Here is a 14528-nt window from a genome sequence, read left to right as displayed (position 1 = left end):
AACTACAGTTAGGCCCCCATCTCTCTAACTCGCCCGAACTCCAGTTAATGACCAGATTGTGCTGCTGAAGCCAGGGCATACCAAGGACTACCTGAACAGGAAGATTCTCTAAAACAAAGAAAGAACATTTCTCTGAGTGGCAGATCCCTACAGACAGGGTAACCTCCGGAGTACAGAGTTTTACTGTGCCCCCTAGCAGGGGGGTAAAATCGATGGCGACTACCTGGATCGGGGTGGACAATTCTAGTATAGGAATTCCCATCTGTTCAACAAATTTGCAATCAATAAAACTAAAAGCTGACCCTGAATCCACAAAGGCATTTCCTGACCCCTTTAAGACCCCAAAGGCAATTGAAACCGGCAGCAATAATTTACTTCTTACCACCTCCGGGAGTACCTTGTCCTTGGATCCTTTTCCAGAAGGCGGAGCTTTAGGAAACAAGAGCCCCGACGACGGCGTAGTACTCTTCGCGTCATCCCGAGCTGCATGGGCTCGTCCGAGTGGGCCTCCATCTTGGGTTCAATGGGGGAAGCCTCAGATTGAAGAAGATCCGTCTATCTAGTCTGATGGCTAGCGTCATGGTCTCCTCTAAAGAGTCAGGACAGCTGGTACTTACAGGAACAATTAAAGGGTACTTTAGGCAAATTGGAACAATAGATTATCTAATATCTAATACCTTGTTGATAGGATTGGACCTGATCCTCTTGAAGCTGAGGGGGGGGGAGTTTGAACTGAAGTTTCATTGAACATGACATTTTGTCAAACCAGTATAAATTTTTATCAAGAAATGTATGTAACACTACTTTGTAAACATTGGATTCTGTAAAAGAACTTTTTGATAAATCAAAATAAATAAAATTTGGTTTAAAAAAAAAAAAAGAGTCAGGACAGGGATAACAAACCAACATGTCTTTTAACTTCTCAGTCAAGCCTGCCCTAAATTGACATTTGAGCGCTGATTCGTTCCAGCTCGAGGGAACGCACCACTTGCATAACTGTGAGGGCCTTAATTTAGATTCTGCAACAGAGGCTCGGTCGGGTTCATCATAAAGAACCCCTAAGGCCTGGAAAAAGAGGTCCACAGAATTAAGACAAGGGGAATCCTGTGGCAAAGAAAAGGCCCACTCCTGGGGGTCCCCTTGAAGCAGGGAGATGATAATACCAACCCTCGGAGTTCGGATGGTCTCCTGTACCTGTAGCCTCTCCCCAAGTTCCTGTACTATTTGAGCAAGACCCTGCACATGTTCGGTGAGGCTCTGTAGAGGGTCCATGCTTAATAATGGGCCTTTGATTCTGTCACAAGGGGTAGTGTCACGGGTAGCAAGATAGAGCGGAAGTGCACCCCCTGAGCTGCCATCCGGTCCCCCAGCCTAAGGGACGAAAATCACAGGCATCCTGTGGCCAGCAGGTTGCCTGTTTAAATAGTGGAGGGAAGGGGTCATGTGACGTGGCCAGCGTCACATGATCCCTCCTCTCTGACAGTAGCCGAGTACCTAGCTCGGTGCTCAGCCCCAGCTGGCCCCCATGGTGACAGGGAGCGTCGGCCGCTCCTGCAGGAGGAGTGCGGCCGAACGTCCCGCCTCCCCATCACCATGACAACCGGGACGCCGCAGACAGGAGAGCGCAGCCAGACGACGTGAATGTCCTGGCTGCCGCGAGAACAAGGCGCGGGGGACAAGAAGCCCGCCGTCTGCCTCTCGTGACAGTACGTCAATAGTGACGGATCCGTTTTTAGGAGCATAAAAAAACTGATTTGTCAATGTATTTAGTGATCCATTTTTTGTTTTGTTTTGATTTCACACAACCGTATCCTAACGGAACCGATGCATCCTGATGTTCAAAATTAAAAACAGATCCATTTAATTCCTGTATTGAGTTCCACTGCCGGATCTCAATACCAGAATTAACAACGCAGGTGTGAAGGTAGCCTAAGGCCTCATGCACACGAACGTTCCATTTTTTGCGGTCTGCAAACCTCAGATCCGCAAAAAACGGAAGCCGCCCGTGTGCCTTCCGCAATTTACGGAACGGACGGCCCATTGTATATAGGACATGCTATATATATGGAACAGGGCAACGGATGCGGACAGCACACGGAGGGCTGTTTGCATCTTTTTGGGCCCCATTGAAGTGAATGATCCGCACCCGAGCCACAAAAAATGCGGCTCAGATGCGGACCACAACAACGGCCGTGTGCATGAGGCCTGTAATATGCATATTGGCTTTCTGAGCAGATGTTAATGGGTTGAAGATATAATACATAGAGTATATGATATTTACATGCTAGGACACAGTTAGCCCTCAGCATGTCTAGCCCTGTAAATCAAGTGGAGGGGAGAGCGTGCAGAGCACAGGGGGTGTTACAAAGCGGTGCTCAGAGGATTCAGCACGCCTCCTGGTGCTCAAAGTTCTCATTTACATATGAATAAAATGCAGATATCTCTGCAGCTATTTAGCATCCAGACAAAAGAAAGATATTGTTTTAATCAGCATGATGAGTCCGAACAACCAGTATTCCTGGTTTGATAGGGTTGATCTTGGTGATGCTTTAACCCCTTCAACCACCATGACCTACCCATATGCCACAGTGGGAACGTACGGAGCGGACTGCTGCGGTGAGCCCATCTATAGACAGCGGGTGCCGGCTCTATTTCACAGCCGAAACCCGGCTACAATGACAGGAAACGACGATCCCACTGAACCGCATAATTTAACCCCTCAGGTGCGGCGATCAACACTTATAACGGCAGCTGTGAGGTAAGGCAGAGGGATGCGTCTCCCTCTGCTTTGCGATCGGAGCCCCAACAGTGAAACCCCAAGACTCCAATTGGTTACCATGGCAGCCTGGACGCTGCTGAAGCCTTCCAGGCTTCCATGTTAAGTTCTCTGCTGCTCTTTGCACGAAGCACAGCTCAGCAGGGACAGTTTAAAAATACTATTCACCCTAATAGATATCTAGTAGGGTGAATAGGACAAGGGATCAAAAGATCCCATGTTGTAGCCCTCTAAGTGGACTAATAGTTATTAAATAAAGAGAGAAAAAAACTTTTTTAAATTTTTTTTATATAAAAGATTTAAATTGGCCTCGTTCCCAATTTTACATATAAGAATATATTAACAATAAAAAATAAACATATCAGGTATCAGTGTGTCTGAAATATTGAAATATTTTTTAAAAATTCCTGTGCAGTAAACGCTGTAATCGAAACAAAATGAAAAACACGAGTCACCATTTTTAGTCACCTTTCCCCCTAAGGGCTCTTTCACACTTGCGTTGTCCAGATCTGTCGTGTACTGCCGGAGGTGCCCGCCGGATCTGTAACACCGCAAGTGAACTGAAAGCATTTGAAGACTGATCCGTCTTCAAAATGCGTTCAGTGTTACTATGGCACCCAGGACTCTATTAAAGTCCTGATTGCCATAGTAGTAGTGGGGAGCTGTATACTTAAAGTCTGTGCGGCTCCCGGAGCGCTCCAGAATGACGTCAGAGCGCCCCATGCGCATGGATGACGTGGCGCGTGGGGCGCCCTGACGTCACTCTGAAGCGCCCCGGGAGCCGCACGGACGGTAAGTATACTGCTCCCCACTACACTTTACCATGGCAAACAGGACTTTAGCGTCCTGGCAGCCATGGTAACCATTCAGAAAAAGGATCCGGTAATGCGCCGAAACGATGTTTAGCTTAAGGCCGGATCCTGATTAATGCCTTTCAATGGGCATGAATTCCGGATCCGGCCTTGCGGCAAGTGTTCAGGATTTTTGGCCGGAGCAAAAAGCGCAGCATGCTGCGGTATTTTCTCCGGCCAAAAAACGTTCCGGTCCGGAACTGAAGACATCCTGATGCATCCTGAACGGATTTCTCTCCATTCAGAATGCATGGGGATAATCCTGATCAGGATTCTTCCGGCATAGAGCCCCGACGACGGAACTCTATGCCGGAACAGAACAACGCAAGTGTGAAAGAGCCCTTAAAAAATTGAATAACAGTGATCATAAAGTTGTACGTACCACAAAAATGGTACCAATAAAAACTATAGTTCGTTCTCATACAAGCCCTCATACAGATGTGTGGAAGGAAATATAAAAAACTTATGGCTGTCTGAAAATGGTGATGCAAAGAAAGTGTAGATTTTTCCAAAGGTTTTTATTTTTATGCAAAAGTATACAAGCTTTGTGAACACAGTGATGTCAAAACCCCAAAAACCTTGGAGGAATAGTTTTTATTTATTTTTTTCATTTTAACCCCTAAATACATTTTTTTTCTCGTTTTCCAATAACAGACATGGTATATTAAATGGTGCCATTAAAAAATGCATCTTGTCCCGCTAAAAATAAGCCCTCATATATGAACATCTGACTCATCTCAGGGACAGGACTCATCTCAGGTTAATTTGCATATGTATCAAATCGATTTTTTTACACAATAAAAGCATACAGAGCTATGGGGACTGGGTATTGCGGATGTGCTAGCGGCCATCTAGCAACCCATGTCCTCAGCTCTATACACAAAATCACGATGACAGGTTCCCTTTAAAGGCTATGTACACATTCTGAAGCATTTTACTCATTTTTGTCTAAAAATCATATTTTAAGTTGGCCTTTGTTAAAAATTTTGAGCCACTGTGTAACAAAAGGTTAACTGTTTTTTTTAACTGTGTGACTGGTATTTTCACTTAAACACTTCTCTAAGCCACTTTCTTATCAGTAAGATAAGAACTAAGCTATAATGTGTGTTTCTATTGTCAGAGAGCAGAGATAAGGTTCCCGTCAGCTCCCCAAATGATGGAAAAGACAGAAAACCCACAGGCTGCTACTAAAGCATCTCAACTCTGTACAGAAAAAAGGAATCCATATTTTAATAAAGACCATTTAAAAAAAGATTTTTAGCTCAAAATGAGTACAATGCAAAAAAAAAAAAATGCCCCCAAAGTTGTACATAACTTTTAAAGGGTTAAGATAATGTAATGTTTTTTGCGCATATCCACTATCTGTTTTAACATACACTAACCATCACAGCTGCAAAAGTGAAAAAGAGAAATCTAGGGGAGAACCATATTCCACCATAGCAATCATTTCCCACTTGCTTTCATTAAAGGGGTTCTCTTGGAATTAAGAAAATAAAATTACTGAAAATACTTTATTATTTTATTATAACTATATTCCCAAATACCTTTCATTAGTTATAACGGCTCATTTTGTCTAGGAAGCAATCATCAGGGGAAATAAAATGGCCGGCGTCCTATTAGTACACACAAAACCTGTCCTAATCACACAGCAGGACACATCACTTCACAACACTGAGGTAAAGAGCTGCCTCATCCTCCTCTCTGCTCTACTTGTCAGGGATTATGGTCCTGAATACAGTTTAGTAAGATCTTCCGCTGAATCTCTGTAGGAATTCATGAGGAGACATGAAGTACTGAAAGGAGGGTGGGGATGTTGCTAATGAGCAGTAGCACTTGTATGCAGTCTTCATTACCACAGACCCACATTACCACAGTCTGTCCTGTCCATCCTCTCTGTACTTCTTGTCTCCTCATGAACTTCTTTCCTACAGAGATTCAGCTGAAGATCATATTAAATTATATTCAGGATTATAATCCCTGACAAGTAGAGCAGAGAGGAGGATTAGGCAGATCTTTAGCTCAGTGTTGTGAAGTAACTTGTCCTGCTGTGTGATTAGGACAGGTTTTGTGTGTGCTAATAGGATGGTAGCCATTTTATTTCCCCTGATGTATGCTCAAAACGAGCCATTATAACTAATGAAAGGTATTTGGAAATATATTTATAATAAAGTAATATTTAAAGGGTTTCTGTCACCCCATTAAAACGTTTTTTTTTTTTCTTTACTAATAATCCCTATAGTGCGATCTCATGATACATAAGCAAATTAATCATTTTGGTTCAGTAGAATTTGCTAAAAATCGATTTTCAAAATATGCTAATTACCTTGCTACCAGCAAGTAGGGCGGCTACTTGCTGGTAGCAGCCGCATCCTCCGATGGTAATGACGCCCCCTCGGCATGCTGATTGACAGGGCCAGGGAAGGGAATCGTTCTCTGCTGGCGCTGTTAGAATTTGAAATCTTGCGCCTGCGCCGTACCTGTCTTCAATCGGCGCAGGCGCACTGAGAGGCGGCCGCTCGCTCGACCGCTCCATCCTCAATGCGCCTGCGTCGATGACGTCATCAAGTACACCCGGAAGAGAAGACGCCGGCATCGCTGGAAGGAGGCGGAGAGTCTGGTGACGTCGCTGGATGCTCGAATCAGGTAAGTATGTACATAATAAGCATGCTGCCACAAAAACCACCAACGAAATGGGAATAAATAATTTTATAAAAATGACCGTTATTAACACTATACCACCAACGATTATTAAAAATAAATCTCTTCCGGGTGTACTTGATGACGTCATCGACGCAGGCGCATTGAGGATGGAGCGGTCGAGAGAGCGGCCGCCTCTCAGTGCGCCTGCGCCGATTGAAGACAGGTACGGCGCAGGCGCGAGATTTCAAATTCTAACAGCGCCAGCAGAGAACAATTCCCTTCCCTGGCCCTGTCAATCAGCATGCCGAGGGGGCGTCATTACCATCGGAGGATGCGGCTGCTACCAGCAAGTAGCCGCACTACTTGCTGGTAGCAAGGTAATTAACATATTTAAAAAATCGATTTTTAGCAAATTCTACTGAACCAAAATGATTAATTTGCTTATGTATCATGAGATCGCACTATAGGGATTATTAGTAAAGAAAAAAAAAAAAAACGGTTTAATGGGGTGACAGAAACCCTTTAAGTATTTTTTCTTTTTCTTAATTCCCCGAGAACCCCTTTTTTTTTTTTCAATCAAATCGTTTTTATTATTCAAATAAAATTGGCATATTACAAGACAGTTTGCGTCTACAATTTTTCTGTAATTTTCTCCCCTCCACATCTCATATACACAGAATTGTATAAAACATTATCACATATCCAAATATTTGATACATCTCCCACAGTCATTGTACATAATGAATATACCAATACAAAGAAAAAACAGTTACAAGGTTATTTGACTGTTAAAACCCAACAACCCCCACCCCCCCCTCCCCCAACTACCAACCCCCCCCCCCAGATCAGAGCATGAATTTTCAAGACCTTTTTATATTACGACATGAGTGTGAGACAACCATTCATTCCACAACTTTTCAAACTTCTGAGGACATCCTCTCCTAACAAACACTCCCCTCTCTAAAGTCAACATATCATGCACCTTTCTCACAAATTCCTCCACTGTTGGCGGACTCCCCTGGATCCACCTAAAAGCAATCAACTTCCTGGCCACATACAATAGTCTCCCAACTGCCACCTTGACCGCCTCTCCCCCACCAATCTCCTTCACATATCCCAGCACACAGATCTTTGGGTCCTTCAGCACCCTCAACTCCAGGTTACGATTAATCAAAGTCAACACCTCATCCCAAAAACTACTTAGCACTGGACAAGACCAAAGCATATGAAACAGATCTGCACCTTCCGCCATACATTTTGGACAATTGTCATCAGTTCTAACCCCAATTTTCCGTAAAAACACTGGAGTTTTGTAGACTCTGTGGATGATAAACAGTTGTGACAACTTGCCCTGTTCACTTACAGACACTCTCGGGACTGCCTCCAATATATCTTCCCACTGTTCCTTAGGGATGTCCCCCAGATCCTTTTCCCATTTCCTCATCCTTGTAAGAGGGAATCCTATCAAAAATTTGTCTAAAAGCAGAGTATACACCTGTGATATCAAACCTCTCTTTCCTCCAGCTGGAAGAACCAGTTTATGGACCACATCCATTTTTGCAATAATGCAACCCTTCCTCATCGTGACATCATAGGCGTGTCTCAGTTGCAAGTATTGATAGAACCACACTTTAGGAATGTTGAATTCCTGCTGTAGGCCTTGAAATGATTTAAATACATTAGTCTCGATCAATTGACCTATCCTCATTACTCCATGGGATTCCCAATTTCGGACTCCTGATAGAGAAATGAACTCTGGCATCAAGTTATTGTTCCATATTGGGGAAAGCTCACCTACCCCACCAACACCCCTGATCAATTTCACCTTTGTCCACACTTTTTTCATAAGCTCTATAAGCGATACTTTCTCTCTCCCCCCATGCATCCCTGCACCCTCCAGAATACCCATAAGGTCCCTACTACCCAACCAGTGTTGCAGTATCTTCCCCGTCACAACTGGTAGCTGAAATTCCATCCAACCCTTAAAATGTTGACACTGAGAGGCTAAGAAATAAATCCAGGCGTTAGAGACAGCCAAGCCACCTTCAGACTTGGGATATTGCAGCGTCTCTAGCTTAATCCTAGCTTGACCATATTTCCAGATAAGATCTCTGAATATCGAATGTATTTTCCTAAATCTCTCAACTGGGATCCATACAGGGGCATTATTCAATATGTATAGTAACTGAGGCATCATTACCATTTTTAAGAGATTCACTCTGCCCACCACCGACAAAAAGAGTCTACCCCATGTCCTTGCCTTCAGCCTAAAAGTATTTAGCAAAGGAGTTAAATTAAGTTCTTCAAAATCCAGCAGTCTAGGTGTTATATATAGCCCCAAATATTTAAACTTGCCCACCCAGGGTATCAAACTATCTGCCTGCACACCAGAGAGTGCCTGTCCGTCTACCGGCATCAAGGCAGACTTCTGCCAATTTATCCGAAGCCCAGAGAAGCCACCAAATCTATCTATTAAAGCCATGGCCGCCTCCAAAGAGCCCCCAGTGTCACCCAAAAATAACATAGTGTCATCAGCATACATTGCCACTTTATTTTGCGTCTCACCATATCTAAACCCCACAATATGAGGTGACAGGCGGATAAGGGCTGCAAGTGGTTCAATTGCTAACGCAAACAACAAGGCTGACAATGGGCACCCCTGTCTGGTGCCTCTGGTCAAAGAAAAGCTATCTGACAGCCCCCCATTAGCTCTGATCCATGCCTTTGGACTTGAATACAACACTTTCACCCACTGAATAAATCGAGCACCAAAGCCCATGACTCTCAAGGTTTCCCATAGGTAGTTCCATTCGACACTGTCGAACGCCTTGGCGGCGTCTAACGCAAGTAAGGCCCTATCTCCTCCATTATCTGCTGGAATATTCAGACTGGCATATACTCTACGGATATTTATAGCAGTCGATTTCCCAGGCATAAAGCCCGTTTGATCCGGGTGCACTATAGTTAGTATTACCCTGGACAGCCTGTTCGCCAACACCTTCGCCAGGAGCTTCACATCTGCTGTTAATAGCGAAATTGGTCTATAGGAATCAGGAACTTTGGGATCTTTCCCAGGCTTAGGAATAACTACTATGATAGCCTCCTGCATAGAATGTGGTAGCGAACCCGTCTCCAGAGAATGTTCAAGAACCTTAAGTAATTCAGGAAGAAGTACCCCTTGCAACTTTTTATACACCTCCACTGGTATGCCGTCTGCCCCCGGCGCCTTACCGTTCGCCATCCCCCCAAGAGCAACCTCTAACTCCTCCAGCGTGATCGGCTCTTCCAGTCTCTCTCTATCCTCCTCTGATAACACTGATAGCTGAGACTCAGCCAGAAAGGCGGACAAGGCCTCCTCAGAGCCAGACGCCTTGGAAGCATAGAGAGAGACATAAAAACCTTTTAGAATATCTAATATCCCTTTTGTAACCTGGCTACTATTCCCATTTCCATCCATTAGCTCTTGTATACAAGAAGAACCCCTCTGTGCCTGAGAAACCACTGAGAGCAGATGCCCAACTTTCTCTCCCTCCTCAAAAGATCTTTGGCGGTAAAAACTACGCTTCCTCTCTGCAGCCTGTAGTAGGTGACACCTCAGTTGTTCCTGAGCTACCTCCAGCGCCTCACTATTAGCCATGGTGGGGATTCTACCAAACTCCCTTTCAGCCTCAGTTACTTGTACATGAGCTTTAACATCTGCCTCTCTGGTTTTAGATTTATGTTTACTAATTTCTTTGATCAGTACCCCTCTCAAAAACGCTTTCATGGCATCCCAGACTCCGTGAATTGAAGCCGTCCCCCCATTAATAAAGTACTCCCTGACCTCCAGAGTAATCTCAGACAAATCACCAAGTACATTCAACCAATGCGGGTTACATTTCCACAACCTCGATCCCTGCCTAAGCACGCCCAGGCACAAATCAACCTGCACCAAGGAATGGTCAGACAACGACCGAGGGTGATAAACAACATCTCTTATCAATGGCAGCATAACATCATTAACCAAAGCCAGATCTATGCGTGATAATGAATGATGCGTAGCAGATCTACATGAAAACACCCGCTTATCCGGGTTGCGCAGCCTCCAAGCATCAAGTAAACCAGTTTCCCTCATAATATTCTTAAGAGCCACACTCCCCGGTGATCCACGGGCACCTTCTACCCGACATCTATCTATGGAGTCATTCAATGTACAATTGAAGTCCCCCACTAGCAGCCACGGCAGTCCAGGGAAGTCCGCCACAAAGGTCATAATATCCCGTATTAAAGGGGAAGCAAACGGTGGAGGCACATACACTGACACCAACACCACCTGGATCCCATCAATCTTGCACACTACACACACATACCTGCCCTCAGCATCCACACATTGCTTCAGATGTTCATACCTTATACTTTTATGCACAATCACACTTACGCCCCTGGAGTGAGAGGAATGGATTGCATGTACCACATGACCTACCCAATTTTTGTTCAGCCACTGCACATTATCATTGGACAAATGCGTTTCCTGCAGGCAGCAGATAGCTGGCTGAAACCGACCCAAATATTGAAATATACATTGTCGTTTTCGTGCATCAGCCATTCCCCTCACATTCCAGCTCAACACTTTAATCACCTGTGTCATGATGAAAGATTACGGCATGTTTGAATCTCACACCCCATACTAATGTCACTCTCTCATAATTCACGCCCCTCACCCATCTCTGACCCGTCACCCTCCCCCCCCATCCCTCCCCCTCCCCAGTGATCAGGCTACTTTGAACAGTAACCCCAACCCCCCACTCCCAAACATCCAACTCTAACTCAGGGCAATCTGTAAGCACCATGCCCAATGCTGAACAAAAATCATTTCTGATTCCAACACTCTCCCTCAGGTAGAGAATCCTCTCCACAACTGGGAAATACATTTCTTATCCCAACTTCCTACTCCTGCATCAGGATCTACCATGTGGTAGCAACACTCAATACACTTTATAACTGGTATAACATTAAAGTGACATTAGGGTGCAATCCTATGCATATAAAGTGAACACAAACTGCAAACTATTTCCTTCAAGTGTCCAGGGCTCCACTTCTCAGTTGCCGCTCATGGACGTCCAGCCACTGTGTTGCTTCTTCAGGGTCCTCAAAAAATCTGGTGGATCCCAATGCCACCACTCGCAATCTAGCCGGGAACAACATGGCGTACGGAACTTGTAGCACTCTGAGCCTTTTCTTTATATCTATAAATCTGCTCCTCCTCCGCTGCACCTCATTGGAATAATCCGGAAAAATGGACACTCTGACCCCATTCAGGACCATCTCATCATTGTCCCTTGACTGGCGTAGGATAGTGTCCCGATCTTTAAAGTGTAGAATCTTCGCCAGTATGGGGCGAGGAGGCCTGCCTGGCGGGAGCGGCCGCGAAGGGACTCTGTGCGCCCGCTCAACCGCGTACAGGGAAGATAGGCCCTTCTCATGGAATAACTGGTGCAACCATTTCTCCACAAACTCTGTAGCATTGGCCCCTTCTGTTTTTTCTGGCATTCCAACAATTCGCAGATTATTTCTCCGCGATCTGTTCTCTAAATCATCCGCTTTGGCGTATAAGGCAGCTATATCTTTCCCATTCATTTTTGACGCCATTTGCAGAGGTTGAATAACGTCTTCCAGTGAGGACACTCTCTTTTCCAAATCAGAAGTGCGCTCAGAAATCTTGTGCAGGTCGTGCCTGATTATGGACACATCTGATCGCAGGCTGCCAACTTGTACTGTGAGCACTTTAAGGGTACTGTTGCAGCTTGCCACAGCCACCATTATATCTTTCAATGTGGGCTCCCTTGTAGAATCAATCCGCAGGTCTACTGGAACTATTGCAGGGGCTGCAGATTTGAGTACCGGCTGACCGGCAAAAACCGGTCCTCACCGTCCATGGATCCGTCCTCCTGATCAGAGGAGGTAGGTATATCAGTCCCTTTATCGCTAGCCGAATCGCCCACTCCACCGTCCAGTCTGGCATATTTGCTGAGTTTAGCAGCCGCGCTCTGGCTCACCGTCTCCTGCAGCGCCGACACCTCTCCACTTCCGGCGCCATCTTGGCCCTTCTCCAGGCGGTCTTGTTTCGCCAGTTTGGACGATTTCCTCGGCATTTTCAGGCTCCCGATTTTGTCACCACAATCACCGGACACCTTCCTCTCCCCAGGTAAAGTATTTTCAGGCAGTTTGAGTTCGCTTCCAGTGTAAATGAGCAGGATTCTAGCAGGAGCAGTGAACAGTGCGTCTTACTCCATGCACTCACAAGCCACGCCCCCCCCCCCCCCCCCCCCGAGAACCCCTTTAATGTAACATTAAAATAAATATTTGAGATAACGGGGGTCATTTATAAAGACCGGCATTTCTACGCCTGTCTTGATATTCCCCTACGGCGCTGGAGGATGCATTAAATTTTTCATGAGGTGCATAAATTAAGCACATCTTCCTCAAGTTCTTGTTCCTAGAATTAAACTCTACTTCAGCTCGTACATTTCGGTCATCATTTACATCAGTAAACTTGAGTACATGATGGTAAATGTGTCATTGGTGCCACTGACACCACGCCCCTGCCACTTCCACTTTTTGAAATGTGGTGGGGGTTCATTAAAATGCCAGTTGCACTTAAATTTAGTGGCAGGTGTGTTTAAAAAGTCTCAAACAAGCAAAATCATGCGTATGGCCATGGCAAATGACCCTCAATGTCTACCTTTTCACTATCCTTTTAATTCGTAACCATTGAATTCTTGTCATTGAGTCTCCTTTCATTCTTCTGTTTTAGTCTTTGGGAATCAAGATCTTGTAGTTCTGCGCTAAAGTGCCAGATTATCAGGATTTGTGGGATGCTGGACAATTAATTTTGCTGTATTTTGTCACTTATTTCAGTTGTACTGAAGTGATATATAATTTATTTTTATTTCATTTTTGGTAGGTTTCGAATTTTGTTGATTTTATTCCTAATATGAAATGTTTTTTAAAACATGTTCAGGAGGTTGATTTGATTCAGAATTCCATCCTCGTGGAACAGGTATTATTTATTCTCTATTTTCTGGAATCCTTTCATTGAATAACTTGTTGGGTAGGTTCAGAAAAGTTGGAGATTTTCATGCAAAAATCTTGAAACTTGAATGCAGTGGATTTTGAAATCCCCAGCATTCTCATTCTGTTTTGGAAATGTCACCAAAATTCACCAAGGATATCACCCGTTCAAAATATATGGGTGAAATCCACAGCAAAACCCTCTTGTGACACCAGTGGATTTTGCTGAAGAATGTGGCCTTACTTGTTGCCTGTTTTTGATTACAGAAAACCCTCTGCTACCCCCTGCTTAGTGACTAATTTACCTTCTTCCATATTTGTAGAACCTTTCTTTGAATCAGAACTCAAGCAAACTGCTAGCCTTCTCCCAGCAAATCATCTTTAACCATATTCTGAGACTTAATGATCAGTAAGTGTGCTTTTCGCTTTCCTATTTTTTGGGAAATATTCCTTGTATACTTGGTAATATGGTAAAACTGAGCTGAGGCATCGTCTTTAGGTCACCAACATATCTAGCAGTGATAAGTATTGTCATATGAGGCAGGTAGATTTTGTTACACCCTTTTGGTGTTAGAAAGTATATTTCTACCTCCCTCTTAAGATGCCTTCACACTTGGCAGAAAATTCCTCCAGAAAATACGCAGGTGCAGGTTTTTACAGTGGTGTGGATTTTTACTCACTGATTAGGATGCAGATTCCTTTGTAAATATTCTTTTTGTATTTCTGTACGGATTACATCCCCAGTTTAAATGAATGGAGACATTCTGCTACACATGATTATGCTACATAATATTATTCTGCAGTGGAACACAGGGCAGGGGTGTTGACACTTAGGGGAAGTCTTTATGTGGCGTATTTTCAGGTGGATTTTTCTGCTACATTTGAAGGCAAATTTACTATAGTCAAATGGTGACATTAGACATTTCATCAGCATCATGTAAATAATCAAGCTACTTAGAACATTAATTTATTAATTTATCGAAATACACTATGTAAGAAAAAACTTTTCAAAATGTTAAATATGGCTCAACATTAATAATAATCCTTTTTATTGAATGAAGGGACAGTAATAAAACCTCTCTGCTTTCTCTATGAGGAGCCTGGCAGAAATGAACAACCGGGTCTCCGCTCCCTAACTTGACCAATATTCATGCAGCTGCAAACTCTGCAAGGACATTTAGAAACATCCTTGCAGAGTTAAATGCAGATTG

At 44.2% G+C, this 14528-nt stretch overlaps 1 protein-coding gene and 1 long non-coding RNA gene across 3 annotated transcripts in view; both read left to right on the top strand.

The window, feature by feature from the left end:
- The window catches only part of TERT (telomerase reverse transcriptase), a 153529-nt gene that overhangs the window by 76798 nt on the left and 62203 nt on the right, over positions 1-14528 (top strand). Inside the window, exons 7-8 of one of the 2 annotated variants that reach the window (XM_040432957.1) lie at positions 13211-13306; positions 13641-13726. In XM_040432957.1, the coding sequence (XP_040288891.1) occupies positions 13211-13306; positions 13641-13726 (182 nt within the window). The remainder of the gene's footprint in view (positions 1-13210; positions 13307-13640; positions 13727-14528) is intronic. The other variant, XM_040432958.1, reaches the window with a different exon arrangement.
- Positions 5299-5526, top strand: LOC121001755. The gene is made up of 2 exons (XR_005779129.1): positions 5299-5339; positions 5397-5526. It is a non-coding gene; the product is annotated as an uncharacterized LOC121001755 (long non-coding RNA).

The sequence above is a fragment of the Bufo bufo genome, chromosome 5 (genome assembly GCF_905171765.1).
Source record: "Bufo bufo chromosome 5, aBufBuf1.1, whole genome shotgun sequence".
Lineage (NCBI taxonomy): Eukaryota > Metazoa > Chordata > Amphibia > Anura > Bufonidae > Bufo > Bufo bufo.
Note: the sequence above shows the minus strand (reverse complement) of the source record. Positions and strands in the feature narration are given on the sequence as shown.